This window comes from Lycium ferocissimum, chromosome 12 (genome assembly GCF_029784015.1).
Source record: "Lycium ferocissimum isolate CSIRO_LF1 chromosome 12, AGI_CSIRO_Lferr_CH_V1, whole genome shotgun sequence".
Taxonomy (NCBI): domain Eukaryota; kingdom Viridiplantae; phylum Streptophyta; class Magnoliopsida; order Solanales; family Solanaceae; genus Lycium; species Lycium ferocissimum.
This window is the reverse complement of record NC_081353.1, coordinates 32447426-32465498: the sequence shown is the minus strand read 5'-3', so window position 1 is coordinate 32465498 and position 18073 is coordinate 32447426. Positions and strand designations below refer to the sequence as shown.

The following is an 18073-nucleotide window of genomic DNA, read 5'->3' as shown; positions in this document are numbered from 1 at the left end:
GCGTAAATAACCATTCATCTTACTTTCATAATAGTTATTTTATCTACAACTTTTCTTATTTAAATGTGTGACCCATGATAGAAGGTGGGCACACGAGAGTGGGTTAAAGAGAAGGATGGATAGGATTTTAGGTGGACAAGCTTTTGAAGAAAGCGTCTACATGATATTTTATGCAAATTTCATATGAAAAATGCGAGAGAGTAAAATGAACAGTTTTATAGAGCATAACACCCATCCATATAGTACAGCTGCTTTTGGACTCATGATGATATAACCGGGGGATAAATTGATGGAAGTCGGTTAGATCAAATTGGACAATATGTGCAATTAATTTGAGCTGCAATATAGATTATATTTGTTACACTAAAAATTACGATGGAATGAAAAGTATATCGCCATTCTTAATCAGAAATCTCGAATTCAATGGACTGAGAATGAATGAGGCGTTGACTTAAGTATTGGAGTGGGTGCCAATTCGACCGGCCCAACCTGTTAATTGATAAGAACGAAATAGTAAAACATTATTGAAAGAGTGAAACTCAACATGCCTAATAAAATAGTAGTACTAGTAAAAGTATTTTTGTTTCGGGTCTATCATCAATGATTATTGAAGGTCAAGAATCATTGTCCTTTGACAACTATCTCTGGCTTTACTGAATGTCATTTTTTTCTGGATATCATGCAAATCGATTCTTTTAAAGGGAGTATTTTCAATTTTCAATATTAATATGTTACCCATAAAGTTACGCTGAACTAATATTGAATTTATGTGTTTTTTTCTCCGTCTCATGTTAGGAGTCATATTTGCCAAATAGTACATAAATAAGATGTTATTTTATGTACGTTGATTATCTTTATTTTATCCTCGCTGACGCACCGTCCTTTGCAAACTATTTTACCACCGCTACGTTTTCGTTATTTTCATTTTAGTATGCTTTTAAATTTTGGCCATCTGATCTCTTCTTTATTTTATTATAGAAAGTGCGCTTTTCGTAAACGACCGCCCCACTGCTGATAGGAGAAGATCTGCATCACACTCTACTCCTTTTCGCAGACGACGACGTGATTTCACCTTGTTGTTGTTGTAACGATCAACAATATGAATTGAAGAAAAAAAAGTTCACGTTCTTTTAATAACAAGACCTTCGACTAATTTTATTTAATTGGATTTCAAGTTCCTCATTAATTGTTCAACATATGCATATCTTTGAAAAATTCCATAGTCAATTTATATAACCATCCATGTCTATCATTTGAAAATGCTATAATTGTACACGCTTTTGGTTTCAAGAAACTTCTTTAATTCAATTTTACATTAGGAAAGGGAAATATTTTTAATTAAAATTCTTGATATCCAAAATTGAAGTGGTGCTTCCGTTATTCAATGCTTGATAATGACAAAACTGGAAACCTATGCAGGGAAAAGTAAAGGGATCATGCAATTCCTTTGCCCTCATGCAACAACTTATACATAAAATAAAATTGATCCAAAAAGTCTTTTCAAATATTGAATGTCAACTAATCCTTTAAATGTAATTTATAACTTTTTTTTTTTTAGGTAAAAAATGTCGGATATTGAGTTTGGGTTGTGAGTCGCTCCACGTGGACTGACTTGACCAGTTGATAAAATTAAAGATAAAGAAAATATTTTCAAAATAAAACTACTACACATGGTTAATAGTTCCGGGGTTATTATTCAGTTTTGGTGAGCGTTAACTTCTCTTTTACAACGTCTTATAACGCTAACTCGCTTCTTCCTCTTCAATAACCATAGAAGGATAAAAGACACTTAGTTCGTGAATTTCTGACTTTATTCCCAAGATGTTCAAAGTAAACTTAAGAATAAATTTATTGATTGAGATTTTATTGTTATAGTAGAGTTTTTGTTTATGATCTACCCGATTTAATTCTTACAATAAACCTTCTAAATTTTTAGGTGCAAAGAATCATAATTGATGGAGTTTATAATAACTTTGGCATGAGGGCAGAGGAATTGTTTTTACCACAACACTAGAATTTTTTCTTATGCTAAGTGATTCCATTGTCCATATATAATACTAATAAAAAAATTGTTTTTAATCTGTTTATGCAGTATAATTTTTTGGCGAAAAAAATTCAGTTGAACCCCTTAGCCATCTCTTTAGCTCCGCGACTGCTCTACACATCCAAAGACATCTAGTTCATCACTAGGGCGATTAGTGGGTCCGGAACTAAAATGCCCCCAAAAAAATCATTTTGAACCAAAATACCCCAACAACAAAAAAATGTTACAAAACTATCTTTAGCGCAGTAAAATACTGCGCTAAAGCACTTAACCGTAACAGACCCGTTAAGTGCTTTAGCACATTATTTTACTGTGCTATAGAAATTTTTCTCTCACCTATAGCGCAGTAAAATACTGCGCTATAGTAGTCCACATTAAAACCCGTCGGGTTCCACCACTTTGGTCCCCAAAGGCCAAAAAAATTGAAAACGCCATTGGAGAGGCGAAATTAAAGTCCCCACATCCAAAAACGTCATTTTCTATTAAATTTCGTCAAAAGTTTTAGATTCGGATATTCAAGTCAAGGAGCAAGATTCTAAGTTTGAATTTTGGGAAAAAGCTGACATAACCTCGATTAAAAATAACTCTACAAAAAATCTTCGATTAAGGTTTTCTACTATGAACTTTTGTTATTATTTTGTTATATACATTATATTCTAAGCACGCTTAACATTTAGTTCCGTTATTTTTCTCAAAAAAAAAAAAATCAATTTTTTTTTTTGTTCTTGTTTCGATTCGTTGTGCTGGCTTTTGCCACTCGTTTCGATTTTTTTTTTTTTTGGTTTAATTCATATTATTTGTTAAATATTTATGAATTGTTAATTTGTTAAATATTTATGAATTGTTAATTTGTTATATGTTTATGAGTTGTTAATTTGTTCATTATTTATGAATTGTTAATGAATTATTATTTCTATTAATTGATTATTTGTTAAATATTGATTATGAATTTATTAGCCGTTAAATATTGTTTATGAATTGAAAGAAGCTGATTGGTAATGAATTATTATGTTGTTAACACTTTGTTTGATGATTGTTATGTACCGCTTCATAATATATCGTATTGTATCGACATTGTATCGTATCGTATCAGATCGTATTGTATTGTATTGTATTGTATTGTATCAGTATAGGATCAACCGTAGTTACATGTAACAGACCTTTTCGTCGTTACATAACAATAAAATTAAAGTAACAATCAAAGCAAACATTGTATTTAAACTAACAACATAATATAATACAATAGGTAATAACCATCCAAACAAGTTGTAAATGATTATGAATTGTTAATCTATATTATTTTAAAAGCGTGAATATATATGTTAAATAAAAAAAGATTATCTAAAAAAGAATAGTTAAAGTTCTTCTTTTCATAAATACATAAGTTAACGAAAAAAATGTAAAGTTTGTAGGAAACTATGTGGTCGACGAATATACTCTTTTAATCTAATTTTATCGTAGCTCGTGTTGGCTATTTGGTCAACTAAAAATATATCACATATTCAAAATCGAGTTCTAAGCAAATATTACCGAATTTCGATTTCCAAACTAATTAACTTAACAAGTCTTTGCCATCACATAATTCAAAAGTAATTAACTTAAAAGTCTTTGCCATCACATACGTGTCCTTACTATCACATATTAAATTTACTGCATATCCCATGTTAATTATTCACAAGATATAATACTACATAATTCACATATTCCCTACAAATTGTTAATTAGTTAATATAATTTATCTTTCACTTCAAGAATAATGACTAATTTAGTTTGCTGCATCAACTCTTTCATGGATCCGAATGTTCTCTCCGGCCCGATGTTCCTCTGGGCTCCGATGTTCCCCCGGGGCCCGTCGTTCACCCGTGGCCCACTGATAGATCGCATTGTCTTTGCAAGACAATCATAGCGTCGCAGTTATTAATGGGCTTCAAGATATAGGGATATCTACCAGGCTCCGTCCCCGTAGCCGCAGAGCGCGGACTTTTTACGCGAGCACCCCCCACACCCTCGCGTCTTCGGAGATATTGTTTCGGGGCGGCATCTACCGTCGCGTGTCCGTTGGTCGTTCAACACGACGGGTGCTCATCACGACCATGGCCGAGGCGAAGCCGAGATACATACCTTCCATCTTCGCACCGCGAGACCACGATTACACTTCGTGACGTCGAGGTCCTCTTGATTACGGGTAGACGGAGAGCCACTATACACTCGATACGAGCCTCCTCCCCGGTCAAACGCTGGCGACAGTCAATTTCAGGCTCACCCACTTCACGCCCGATGCCGAGGGCCGATTTCGTACGACGTCGGTTAAGATTAGTGCACTCGCACTTATTCGGAGTGGTCCGCATCCGGGGTGGACGCACTCGCAGACGATGTTGATCGTCATGCCCGTTTGTACCGCGTTATTATATTCGGGGCATCTTATTATATTCTGGGCATCTTGCTCCCGAACTCATCCGGTGCCTCACGCTTACGTTATTCGTTTTCGAGCATCCGGACCGCTTGGGAGACTACAGGGGGCGGCGCGTTTTGGCGCATCTTTACACATGCCCGTGCCGAGCGTCTGGCTTTCAGCGCGCGAGACGCGTGTGGATTTTTTACTCTTCTCCGCTAATATTTTAAGCGTGCCTTCCTTAATGTAGACAAACCTCTTGAAACGACGACTTAAAAATCGTATTTTCTAATTATCGCCACAGCTTATGGGCGTGAGAGGACGTCGCCTTTTCACCGTACCTAGGCATCACCCCTCGAGATCGACATGCCTTATGCGAGGAGGTGGACAAATGGTTTTGACCGGATATGGATACGCACCACGCATTCTCGCATTCCGGACCGGCCTTGATCATATGACTCGACGACGCGTAAAACTATTTAAATTTACATTAATAATTTAATTAAACATCTTTTCTACTGTGTGTCACCGATTTGTATTTATATGTTATGCGCCTATTTATACGGACGCCGTACGCCGCTATATTAGATGGTTTGCCGGCCTTTTCGGTATGTGTCGAGGTTTGGGAGGTCGCGTGTCCATTGATACACCCGGACATCGTAGGACCACATGCCCGAGCGTGTCTTTCGACAGTTTGGGCACACACAGTATACCCCCGACGACCGTCATGAGCTCCGACACTACTACGGGACGATCGGCCGCCGTCGATGATGATTTTCCGTTTTCACGGATGTCCACCCATCGTCGGGAGAACAAAGTCGGGCACTTTAGCGTGGTCGCCCATTTCGACTCCCATCGAGCATTATCATACGGGCCGGTATCATCGATCACACGCCGATTGATCGGCAACCCGCCCGCGTCCCTAGGGATGTAGGATACCGCACTCGCGGCGCACGAGGCATTGGTAAGTTTATCGTATTTAGATTTATTTAATTGCATTAATTGTTACGTTTTAAAAAATAGTTTTTTTCTTTTTTCTCGTTGAACACAAATGCAAATTGTGGCCGTACAACGTTTACGCACCTCGGGGGTTAGAGCATATGCCTTACCCCGAGCTTGCGGCTCGCGTTCGAGATGGCACGGATATCCGAGGACGGGTATCCGGCAGTGTGAGAGATTAGGCGCAGGAGGAGCCTCGTTCGGAGGCCGAGTATCGTGCGCCGCCAGTGTGGGGACAGGCTGTGGTGCTCCCAGAGGAGGAGGCCATGCTGGCAGAGGACGTCGTGCTGCCAGAGGATGCCGTGCGCGTAGAGGACGCGTGCCGCCGTTGCAGAGGACCCGGAGGCGGAGGACACCATCTGGTAGATGAGGCGACGAGGCCGATCCCATTCCGCAGGGCGTTCATTGGTCTAGTCCATCCGCAGCCTATTCTGCATCGACGGGCAACACCCGGGGACTCACTTACGTTTACGCCGCGCTCTTACTTCCGAGATACCCGGTCTTCATCATAAACCGAGCGTAACGCATACGAGGAGCATGATAACGTTGATTGGGCGGCGTTACGCGCTTCATTAGCTGATGAGCGACCTGTGGGAATTTAGAGGGAGCCAAGATTCTTGACTTCGATGAGTTTTTGATTCCGGTTAGTATTTAAAATACTTATTTGTTCATTTAAATTATTTATTTTAAAAATATATATGTTACTCATTATTTAGTAATATTTTATATTTTAGATTCGCGCGCCGGGTCCACCAGAGCCACCCACTCAGGCGTTTTCTCATAGGTCTGCCGAGCGCCGATGTCTTCCCATGTGACTGTCGAGCCATAGGTAAGCTTTTTTATTTTAAAAAAAAATAATATTTTATTCAATATAAGGTCAATATTTAATATACATATTTGATTATTTAAATTACTTATTTTAAATATGTATGTTATTTATTATTTCATTTTTTTCATATTTTAGGATTTGGCACCAAATGTGGTCCACGTAAGCGACCCATTCAGGAGCCTTCTCTCATCACCCGAGGCAGAGGTGTCTTCTCATGAGACTACCGAGGCGCATGTAAGTTTTTTACTTAAAATTAATTTTATTCAATATGAAGTAAATATTTATTTAATTTTTATAACCTTTACTTGGGCTTCGAACAAAGATCTCGTCCAGGAGACTACCTCATATTCACCACCGACCCATCTCGCAGCCTACGTACCCATCTCGAGCCTACTCGCGCCCGTCGACACACAAGTTTGATTAAATAAATAACGTTAATGTATTCAATATAAATAAGAAATGGTACTAATTATTACATATTTTTTAAGTTCATCCTTCTAAGCGCTCGCGGGGCAACTCCCGACGAAAGAGTCCGAGTTTCCGCACCCGTGTCATCATGAGGTTCTCGCCCGTGCGAGCGGGACCGCATCCCAAGAAGAAGCACATTCTCGTCGTCAAGGGCGCACGCTGCGGGAAGAGAGATGAGATGATGACTTGGAGCGCCCTATTATTAAGAGAAAAAAAGTATGGCGGGAGACGACGGCGAGGGGGCGGGGATGGTACGAGCCTTAGGCTCAGTGACAGCTCCCGCATACCATGTGGGACCCATCCTCGATAAACATATATACATTAATACAGACAATTTATCGTAAATATTATATATTTTCTCGCATATTTGTAAATATTATCTTAGTCTTTATTATTGTTTATAGTTTCACATCCTAAATTGATAATAAAAAAAAAACGTGACACATTCAAAATAAAGTTAAGCATTAATTTAAAAATAAGACGAAATCCTAAAAGATAAATAACGTAAAGCTAATGACTACAAGTCTTCAAATAAAAAAGGACTTCGAGCACTTTTCAACCACTAAAACGACAATCCAAAGTATTGTGTATTCTTGATGTATTGAGCCTATCTTATTAATTGTACAAATATAAGTAAGGTTCTATATAAAATATCAAGCTCCGAGTCTCAAAGCATGATTAATATACGACTAAACTACGTAAAAAGGAGTGAAAATGTAATAAGAGGTCGTTAGTGGAAAATGGCGAGTCCTATAAATAAGAATATTTTAATGCGCTATGTGTAGGACAATATAAAGACATTAAAAGATCGCGCTAAAGCACTTAACGCATCCGTTACTAAGTTAGTGCTTTAGCGAATATTTTATCGCGCTGTATGTAGTTTTGTAACATTTTTTTGTTGTTGGGGTATTTTGGTTCAAAATAATTTTTTTGGGGGCATTTTGGTTCCGGACTAGGCGATTAGTTAGGTAAGAGCTATTTACTCTTTATTTTTCCTCTCAATCTTCACATCATCAACTTCTTTCTAAGGTTAAAATCTCTTTTTTTTTTCCCTCCCCTTTTCTTCTTGATTTCCACCCGGTATCTACATTGAAGTCCGACTATATCTGGATTCGCTCCACATAGGACCTCATTCGGGGGAAAGCACTACCAAGAATTTTTTCATAAGCAGGGCTCGAACCCGAGACCTCTGATTAAGGGAGGAGTAACCTCATCCGCTGCACCACATCCTTTGGTGGTATGGTTAATTTAACCTATGATAATTGAACTTTAATATATCCACTGCACTATAACAGTTCAATCGCTTGAACATCACTAGTTTTATGACTTATTATAGTGGATAAAATTTAGTTAATTACTTTAATGTAATAAAAAGTAATTTTACGACATTACCATAAGCAAAATAAGTCGTGACCATACGTGATATTAACCTATTTCTTGAAAACACTCGTTTTCTCACATAGAATACAATTTTTGTTTAAGGTATAACAAGCAATCTTTTCATAGCTTTACTCACCTTTGAGAATGATAACTACTCCAATGTTGGCTCAACATACTGGTTAGTGGTTACCTATTATAATCCACAAAAGGCAGACATTTAACCACATGGGGTTAGGTGTAATCCTTTTTATGATGTATATAGGAAAATAATTTGTCCTTAATTCCGACAATACAACAACATACCCAACGTAATTTCACAGGAGATCTAAGGAGGGTACAATGTACGCAGACTTTATCTCTACTTTATGTAGGGTGCCTTCTCGTTTAATGAGCCTTAAGGGAAGTAAATTTGAATTAATTGGAGTTCCAATATTAATACCAACATAAAGTATTGTGATCTCATTTTACTATCTACAAATAACCAAACTTTACTAGAAAAGCTATAAAGCTTTACTTACAACTTTTCACTTCTCATTCTTCTCGTGATCTAACTCTAGATTTCCTCTTTATTTTCATAAAAACTTAAAACAAGTCGCCCCATCACAATCAACCTCCACCCAAATTTCATCTTTATAATTTAATAACACCCCTTCAACTTACCCCCACAGACAACAAAAAAAAAAAAAATCCACCCACTACCCTCAAAGTTGGCCCTACGTCGGCACAGACATATGACAAATTAATACAAAATAATATCATTTGCTTTGTCATATAAATCTTTTTTGTGGCCAAAATTCATCCCACGTGTCACCCCTATACTCGTCAGCATCAAGATTTCCCTTAAGAAGCACAAGCAATAGCTGTTCATTTCACAAACCGAAAAAAAAATTCAACACTCTTAACAAAGCTTTAGCCATCAGCTTTAGGCCTCAAAAAAAAAAGAACAAAAAAAAAGAAAAAGAAAGAAAGAAGAAGAATAATATGGGCATATTGAGAGAAGGCCTCAATTGCTTCCCTGGAGGAATATGGAGACCGGCGCGGCGGCCGGGATGACAAAATCGTGCGAGAATTGCCATCTGGCCGCCGCGCTGGTGTTTTGCAGGAAAGACAACATATTCGTTTGCCTGTCCTGCGACACGTGCCTGCACGCCAGCCACGAGCGTGTGTGGATGTGCGAGGTCTGCGAGCAGGCGGCAGCCAGCGTCACGTGCAAGGCTGACGCGGCCGCCCTCTGCGTCACGTGCGACCGCGACATCCACTCCGCCAACCCCTTGGCAGAGCGCCACGAGCGCGTCCCGGTTGTCCCATTCTACGACCCCGTTGAGTCCGTCGTAAAGTCAACCGCCACCACTCTCCTCTTCTCAATCAACGGTTCGAACGATATCAACACGTCCACGACCACGACCACGACCGCAACCACGGGCATAATGGCCCCTACTTGTATTGGACATCATGAGAAAGATTACAACACTGATCCATGGATTCCACCAAACACAATAACTTCTAAACTTCCATTGAATACAGAAATCAAATCAATGGATTTCTTATTTCCAGAATCAGAAAGTTTTCTTGATTTTGATTATTCTGCTTCTATAGACACACAATCACAACTTCAATACAATTCAGCAAATGACAGTGTTGTACCAGTACAAACTACAATAAAACCAATACCATTTCACCATCAAGAAAAGCATTTTGAGATTGATTTCACTCAATCTCACATCAAATCTTACAACACCCCATCACTCAGTCAAAGTGTCATCAAATCTTACAACACCCCATCACTCAGTCAAAGTGTAAGTACCAAAAACAAATCTTTCTCTTCTTGAAAGTTGAGCTAATTTTCGTGGTTTTTTGAAAACCCCTTCATTTTACCAGCACCCAAATTTGCAAATTCTTCAAAGTTGAGCTATTTTTCCTGAATTTTTTTTTTTTTTTTTATTAACTAACACCCAAATTTGCAATTTATTGTATGTTGAGCTAATTTTCTTTTTTTTTTTTTGGCTAAAAAACCCATCTTTTTACCAACACCCAAATTTGCAAATTTCTTTGAAAGTTAAGCTAACTTTCTTGTTGTTAGCTAGAGTCCCATACCCAAATTTGCAATTTCTTGAAAGTTAAGCTAAAGTTCTCCTTTTTTTTAATTTTTCAGGTGTCATCATCATCTTTAGATGTTGGAATTGTACCAGATGGAAGTTCAATTTCAGAAATATCATATCCATTTATCAAAAATGTTAACAACAATCTTGATTTAGCAAATTCTGCTAATCAAGGTGAAAAATTAATTGGTTTAGATAGAGAAGCAAGAGTATTAAGGTACAGAGAAAAGAAAAAAAATCGAAAATTTGAGAAAACAATTCGATATGCTTCAAGAAAAGCTTATGCAGAAAAAAGGCCAAGAATTAAAGGTCGTTTTGCTAAGAGAATGGTTAGCACTGGTGGTGTTGACTCTGATATTGACAAGATTTTTTCAGGCAATGATTTTAATGTTGTGCCTGATTCGCTATATGGTGTTGTTCCTTTGTTTTAACGCATTAGTGATAATTAAAGTACAACAACGTACTAATGTAATATCGCAAGTGGGGTCTGAAGACGATAGAATACACACAGATCTTATCCCTAGTTTTCTGGGGGTTGAGAGGCGTACCAAAGACAGTTATTTCTTTTTTTAGTATAAGATGTATTTCCAATTACCCGAATGTTTAATGGGTTTTTGGTTTTTTAACTTTTTTTTCTATGTACTTATGGAAGGTTATTCTGATAACTAAGTTAATAGTCAAAGTATTAGTTTTTTATTTTCTTATTTTCATTGTGTTGTTTCACGATACGGCGTCGTTACTTCTTTTTTAACGCACTAGTAATAATTAAGAAAAGAAAATAGTTATACTTTTGTTTTCTCAGATAACTGCATCTCGTTTTTCCACGAGCAGAGGGTCTTATCAAAAACAACTTCTCTATCTCCGAGGTAGGGGTAAGGTCTGCGTACACGCTACCCTCCGCAAATCCACTTTATAAGATTACACTGGATATGTTGTTGTTGTAGTATAAGTTGTATTTAGAATTAACCCTAAATGTCCTATGGGTTTTTGGTTTTTTAACTTTTTTATGCACTATGGAAGGTGTTTTGGTAACTAATTAATAGTCAAATTTTTTTATTTTTTTTAATTTTCTTATTTTAACCGGCGCCAGTTTCATTGCGCCTAATTCATGATACGGCATCGTTCCTTCGGTTTTAACTTATAGTAATAATTAAGAAAAGAAAATAGTTATTTCTATTTTTTAGTGTAAGCTGCATTTCCAATTATCCGATGTCCAATAGGTTTTTATTTTTTTATTTTTTTTATGTGCTTATGGATGGGTATTTGGTAACTCCAATAATAGGCAAAGTATTAGTATTAGTTTTCTTTTCGTTTCTATTTAACTACAGTTGTTGAAGATCTGTTATTAAATTCTGATTGGTTTGTTGAGGCCAGCTGTGACTCCACAAATAGGCTTAAATGGACACGTAGTAGATCTGTTTTAATATTAAATATTAAAGATGGTTCAATCAGCTTTTTTATATTTATTTTTCTGAAACTTCTCATAGGGAAATGGTATGGAAATATTATAATTGTACTGTATTTTATTTGGATTGGAACTGCAAGTTTAGCCACCTACCAAATGACGTAGTGTAATACTCCGTATTACAATAATAATGGTTAATAATACTCCTAAATAGGTATAACAATTTGGTCATGTGAAAGTGAAGTTAGTGATATTGATTTGACCTTGATGTGAAATTAATTGGATTAACGCTGTGGGAACAAGTTATTAGCCCGCATCCGTTTATAAGGGTGCTAATTAAATCATTAGCTTGTCCTTTTCTTAAACACTAACTATATATAGTTATCTAAATATAGCATTATAGGTATTGAAAAAATACGTTTTCCACTATAATATGACGGGGTTTGCATTGAGAAAACACTTTGCATCTTCTAGAGGTTATCTAGGCCGCGGACAAAGTGAATTCATCCGCTTCTTGAGGATTTTCGACGAGCGGTGACTCAAATCATAGTTAATGCAGATCCACTTCCGTGAGGAAAACCCATAAATTTTCCTAACTAGTATTTATGGTTATGGTTAAATACTACAAATGCAATGTGAAATTAAATTAGTGCATAGCGTTGATGGTTTGGATATTTATTATAAAAAAAGAGTATCTACCATTGAAGGGTTAAATCTTATTCCTACTATTAGAAAGAAGAATTTGTTCTTGGCTCAAAAGGAACTCTAAACATATTTTTTGCATGATTTCTTCTTACTTAGTATATGCCCACATTTACGTAAAACAAACAGTATTTCTATCTTTAGTAAGCCATACGTACTGGGGCAGAGCCAGTAAGAGCCAAGGGGGTCTCCTTCGGCAAAAAAATATACTATATATACAAGGTGAAAATTATTTTTTATGTATATATAGTAGTTGTTGAACCTCCTTGGCTTTTTCGTTTGTCTACTTCTTTGTATTTTGAACCCCCTTAATTAAAATCCTAGCTCCGCCACTGCATACGTACCGTCTATTTCAAGGTTTTGTGTTTTTTATGTACTTATGAAAAGGGTGTTTTGGTATCTTAGATATTAGTCAAAGTGTTAGTTTTCTCTATTAGACTTTTCATGTATATTTTTAGTTTGTTTAGGATCTGTTTCTGAATATTGGTGATTATTCAAGCAAGGTTGAATTTCTTATTTAGTTACGTAAAGGAACAAGGAAAGGATTAGATCTTTTTATCCTTAATCAAAGCTCTCCAATTTGAGTCCAGGAATAGAAAAGTTTCTAGTCGGGAGCCTTTTTTTGCTTTGTAATGAGCGCATGAATCCGGATTATCTGAATATCAGATAGTGGAACTCAATCGTAATCAAAGGTCTTAGATTCGAATCCTAAAAATAGAGAAATTCCTTGACAAGGTATGTTTTCTATTTTAGTGAACAAATTAATCAGATCAGTGAATAGTTAAAAGAAGAAAAAGGAAAAAGAGACCAGATCAATTGAACTTGACTCCTTTGCAAGTCCATTATTAGTGTCAATTGTTTCTATTTTTCTCTCTTTCATATCTAAGGTCTTTCATTGTAGTTTCCTCTTTCAAAGGGGATCTGTTTCTAAAATCTAATTGGCTATTGAAACCATTCAGCCCCACAGTATTGAGTTGTCAATATCAATGGCAGTGGATATATATCTGTTTCTGAATTTTGATTGGCTATTCTGAACTGTGTTATGTCCCACATTTGGTGTTGGACATATCATAATGTCACGAGTCAGGACAATTTTATCGTAGATATGTTAATTAATTAAAAAAGAAATTGCCTTATCCAGCCGACCATTCATCTCTTCTTTTAGCCACTTTCATAAAGATTGATATTTTGTTTTCTTATAATACAGTAGTCTTTATTATATCACTTTTAATTATTGATAAGTCATTTAATGATTAAAATTAATAAATATTACTTTAAAAGTTGTACTAGTTGTACAACTATTAAGAATTTTTTGAACTTTTCAATCTAATAATTAATAATAACAGTAAAAATAGGTATAATATGTTAAATTATCTCTTCATTTTTCAATCTGATCAAGTAAAAATGGAGAACTATATTTAGTGTACAGAACAAGTAAAATGGACGGTTTAAGCCATGACCTTTTTGCCAAAATGCCATTTCAATCATGATCATACAAATAATTTGGCATTTTCCTTAGTCCCTGTTGAGAGTCGATTACATCAAATTGAATCTATGATTTCTTTAAGGAAATTAAAGCTTTTGAAAAAGGATAAGATCATCTTATACTAAACATTATGTAAAGTTGAACTATCCCTTCATTTTTAATTAAAAGTCTCAGGTTAAAGGGATTCTATCCCTACGTGGTGCGATTCTGGATTAATATCTATTTCCACCACCTAGAGATGAGGTGCGAGCATTGTAATATCGGGTTCGAATCTCAAGAATAGTAGTAAAAAAATTTGACTGATAGCAATTTTTTCTCTTGGTCGACCTACCTCAATCAGGATTAATCCTAACAGTGAACATCAGATACCAGATGGACAACCTGGAGTGAAAAAGATATGCATTAGATACCCAACCACCCTATGAAAAAAAAAGAGCAAAAAGAAAAGGAGCAAAAAGAAAAGGATAAACAAAAAGATATATTTACAAACATATTTATTGCCGTGGGATCACTAACCTTTGCCTTGACATGTACCAGATCTCTTTAATTTCTAAAAGCTGGCCTTGACTATAACATGCTATATCTTTTGATAAATTCTCATTGGCTTTATCCATTAAGAACCTTGTCTATATAATTTTTGTTTACTTTGGCTCCCTTACATCAACTTTTATTGGACTAATAACAACTAAGATAAGAGACAAAGTTAGGTTAAAGTTTATATATATATATATATATATATATATATATATATATATATATATATAAAAAGTTTGGCTAGATTGAGAGCCAAAAGATGTTGTCAATTCACTAAATATTAGTTAGAAATGTTGTCGAAGTCCCATAGAGGTGATGAAGTGTCTAAATTCTATAAGAGGTCCAAAGTTTTGTTAATAGTTTGAGTCACTATGATTAATCAAGATGGCTGGCCAATGGCAATTATCTAACTCTTTGTCCACCTTAGACATGATTAGGAACTAGATTGTGTTCAACATTATGTGACACTTAAAGCGTGCAAAGAAACACACACTTTAGTATAAAGTATAATGGTATAATGATACACATTTAATGTATAAATGTTTTATACATATATTGGTGATAGAAAAAAACCTATAGGAAAAAGAAAAAGAGAAGACTACATGACTATATACGGGCGTAAAATAACAAATTAGTCTTGCATAATGAGAATCGAACCTTACACTTTTATGATTCTTTCCTTCAATAGCGAAAGCATGTGCTTAAAACTTACGAATTTATAATGATAAATATGAAAGAAATTTTTGGAAAAAATGGTGTGATTAAATACTAGTCAATTTTTCATCTAATGATAAAATGATGTGTATTTTCAGAGTTTTAAATATTTTAATAAAAATACAAAACGAATGAGTTTACACAGCCCAACGCTAAACAATTCTTATTTGAGTCTTGGTGTCATACGAGTTTAACTTATATAGATCAATAATATAACAAACGTTTACGCTGCCACATTAATCAAATTTATCGTAGGAAGTAAAATTTAACTTTTTATGAAGCATTATATATAAATATATTTTGAATGACTTAAAAATATAAAACTTTCTTTAAATCGTTGATGTATATGACTATATGTGTTAAAATCTATCAGTATATGTACCAAACAGACAAAGGGTTAGGTCAATCTAAGATTTTGTAAGATTTCTAACCACACACTGAGGAATTTTTTCAAAGAATATTGTACGCATATATTACAAGAAAGAAATTAATGTTGTAGCACTTCGTAAATATCTTGTCTCATCATTTATCCATAACTAATCTGTCCTTGATGTTCAGCTTCAAAATATATTAACGATAACAATATTAAGAAAATGATTAACAAACTTATATGGATTCCACCTGCTTCTAAAAATAAATAGCAGTGTTTCTGTCGGTTAAAACTTATCGGCATTCGATATTTACATCAAATCACTAAAAACTTATACCGATCGAGTAGATCCACAAATTGGATAAAAAAACATCTTACGAAATGTTTTAATTTTTAGAACTCTTACTCGAGATAGTTAATTAAAATGTAGAGAACTCTAATCATCCCATCCTATCAACAACCCTTGGTTGTGCTTTAATATGATATAAGCATCTCACCAAAGTAGCACACACATAATTTTTAGTATATAGTAAAACATCGTTTTAATTATTTTCAGCAAATATATAGAGAGACATTTGAATCTGGAATTTCTGAAGTTTCAAAACATTTAGTCCTACATGATAATTAAATGTTTAGTTTGGCAATTTGAAGGTTAGGCACACAAGTATGAGAAAGAGAACAAAGTATTGAAAACCAAAAAAAATAAAAAAATCCTTATTTCTTGCATGTTTTCACTATTATCATTTTAAATCCATTAGTCGAGTTGAAACTCTCTTATAAAGAAAAAGATATAATCCGATTCCTGTATTATATGAAATCGCTCAATTTTGCTAATAGCGTAATTTTGGTCTATTCACATCCTTTTTGTTTGCAAATTGTCTCGTATTAATGGAGCTCCTGTCCATGTTCTTCGAGGAAAAAAGTTCAAATTTATCCCTCAAGTTTTTATTGTAGTTTAAAATTACCATCAGATTGAAACTCCATCAATGATCAACAAGTAAACTCGAGACTCGTTATATGGATAAAAAGTCCAATATAGGGTGAAATTATTTGATTTCGAATAATACAGAATTAAATTTGACCCTAGGTGAAATTGTTCGATTTTGAATAATACATCAACAAATTTGACACTTTTCTCATATGTCAATGTAGATCCACCACTGTGGTCTTCGAGTTTAGTTTTTATTTACAAACAACAACAACAACATTCCCAGTGTAACCCCATAACAAGTGGGGTTTGGTGAGGGGTAGAATGTATGCTGACATTACCCCCACCTTTGCGAGGTAGAGAGGTTGTTTCCGATAGACCTTAGGTTCGAAAGAAAATTTTCCGATGAAGGATTATAAGAGTTTATTTTTGATTTATAAGATTAAATTGTTGTCACCTTTTTTCGTTTGGTTATATATTCACTTTTTTTCTTCAATTTTTTGTTGCTATGTATCATAAATTGAGCAACCCTCTAGTCTCTATCACCTTGTAGTGTGGGCCCAAAACATGAGTTTACCTCGTGAACTTCACGTGCTATGTAGGCCCAATATATGGCCCATTTGAGGACTCTATTTGTATGTATACATCCAGTTGCTAGCTTACCAACAAAACATTTTGGCCTATTTTAAGTCTCTTGTCTGAAATCCATCAATTTGTATCTGTTTTTTTTTTTTCTTTCTAATTTTAGAAACTTTAATTTTATATCCAATATACTTGTACCAAGGGTTTATAGGAGACAACCTTTCTACCTACAAAATAGAGATAAGGTCTGCGTATACTCTATTTTTTCCAGACACCGCATGTGGAATTACACTAGGTATGTTATAATTTTATACCCATTATACTTGTGGGATCACACTGGGTTGTTGTTATAATTTTTTCATGAATCTTAATAATTTTATCTAGCCCCGCTGTTGTATAGTGTTGGGGCAGTTGACTTGATTAGCTATCATAGAAAAACTCAGAGGATGTTAGACTATACTTTATAAGTTGATCAAACTAGTTTATAAGTATATTTTTAAACTTATTTCGCGTTTGGTAAATACACAAACTGTTTATAAGCCAAAAACAACCAAAACTCATAAGTTGGTCACCCTCTTATGACATTTCAGCTTATAAGCACTTTTGATTTGACCAAGTATTTTAATATTTTATCCCTAATTTATTTTCTAATTTTCAAAATAGTTTTCCCATAGTAGAACTCCCGATTCCCTCTTCATGCCATTTTCATCATTTATTATTCTCCCTATACATATATTTTCTAATTTAATTAGATAATTTAAAGGACATATTAGTCGTTCTAGGAGAAAACTGCTTATCAAAACAAATCGATTGTTTATTATCAGTGATTCAACACAAACATGTAGTAACTGCTTATGTATAAATCAGTTTCAGCACTAAAAAATGCTTATTAGCTTATCAACAATTTCTAATGTAAATACTTGATGTATGTAAGTTATTGCTAGTTGAGAGTGAAATATATGAGAAATTGTTTTATTTAACAACAAATGACAAAAAAAAATCAAAATTTTCTTATTTGGTTCAAAGCTGAAGCAAAAAATTGAGAATTCGTGAAAATGACACAATCATAACAAAACGGAAAAATGTCAAATAAAAGAATTAACTTGAAGAAAAAAAAAATCAAAGTACCTTATGAAAGTAC

General features: G+C 34.9%; 1 protein-coding gene across 1 annotated transcript; it reads left to right on the top strand.

The window, feature by feature from the left end:
* Window positions 1–8993: 8993 nt before the first annotated feature.
* Window positions 8994–10678, top strand: LOC132040291 (zinc finger protein CONSTANS-LIKE 5). Its single transcript, XM_059430931.1, has 2 exons — window positions 8994–9908; window positions 10265–10678. Exons 1-2 carry the CDS (start codon window positions 9138–9140, stop codon window positions 10640–10642), a joined length of 1149 nt encoding a protein of 382 aa, XP_059286914.1. The 5' UTR covers window positions 8994–9137; the 3' UTR covers window positions 10643–10678.
* The last annotated feature ends 7395 nt before the right edge of the window (window positions 10679–18073 follow it).

Bases quoted from the DNA above. Each gene is read 5' to 3' on its own strand.
- LOC132040291 (XM_059430931.1), top strand. From the start codon at position 9,138: ATGGAGACCGGCGCGGCGGCCGGGATGACAAAATCGTGCGAGAATTGC. The intron at 9,909-10,264 runs GTAAGTACCAAA...TTAATTTTTCAG, and splicing joins CCCCATCACTCAGTCAAAGT to GTGTCATCATCATCTTTAGA.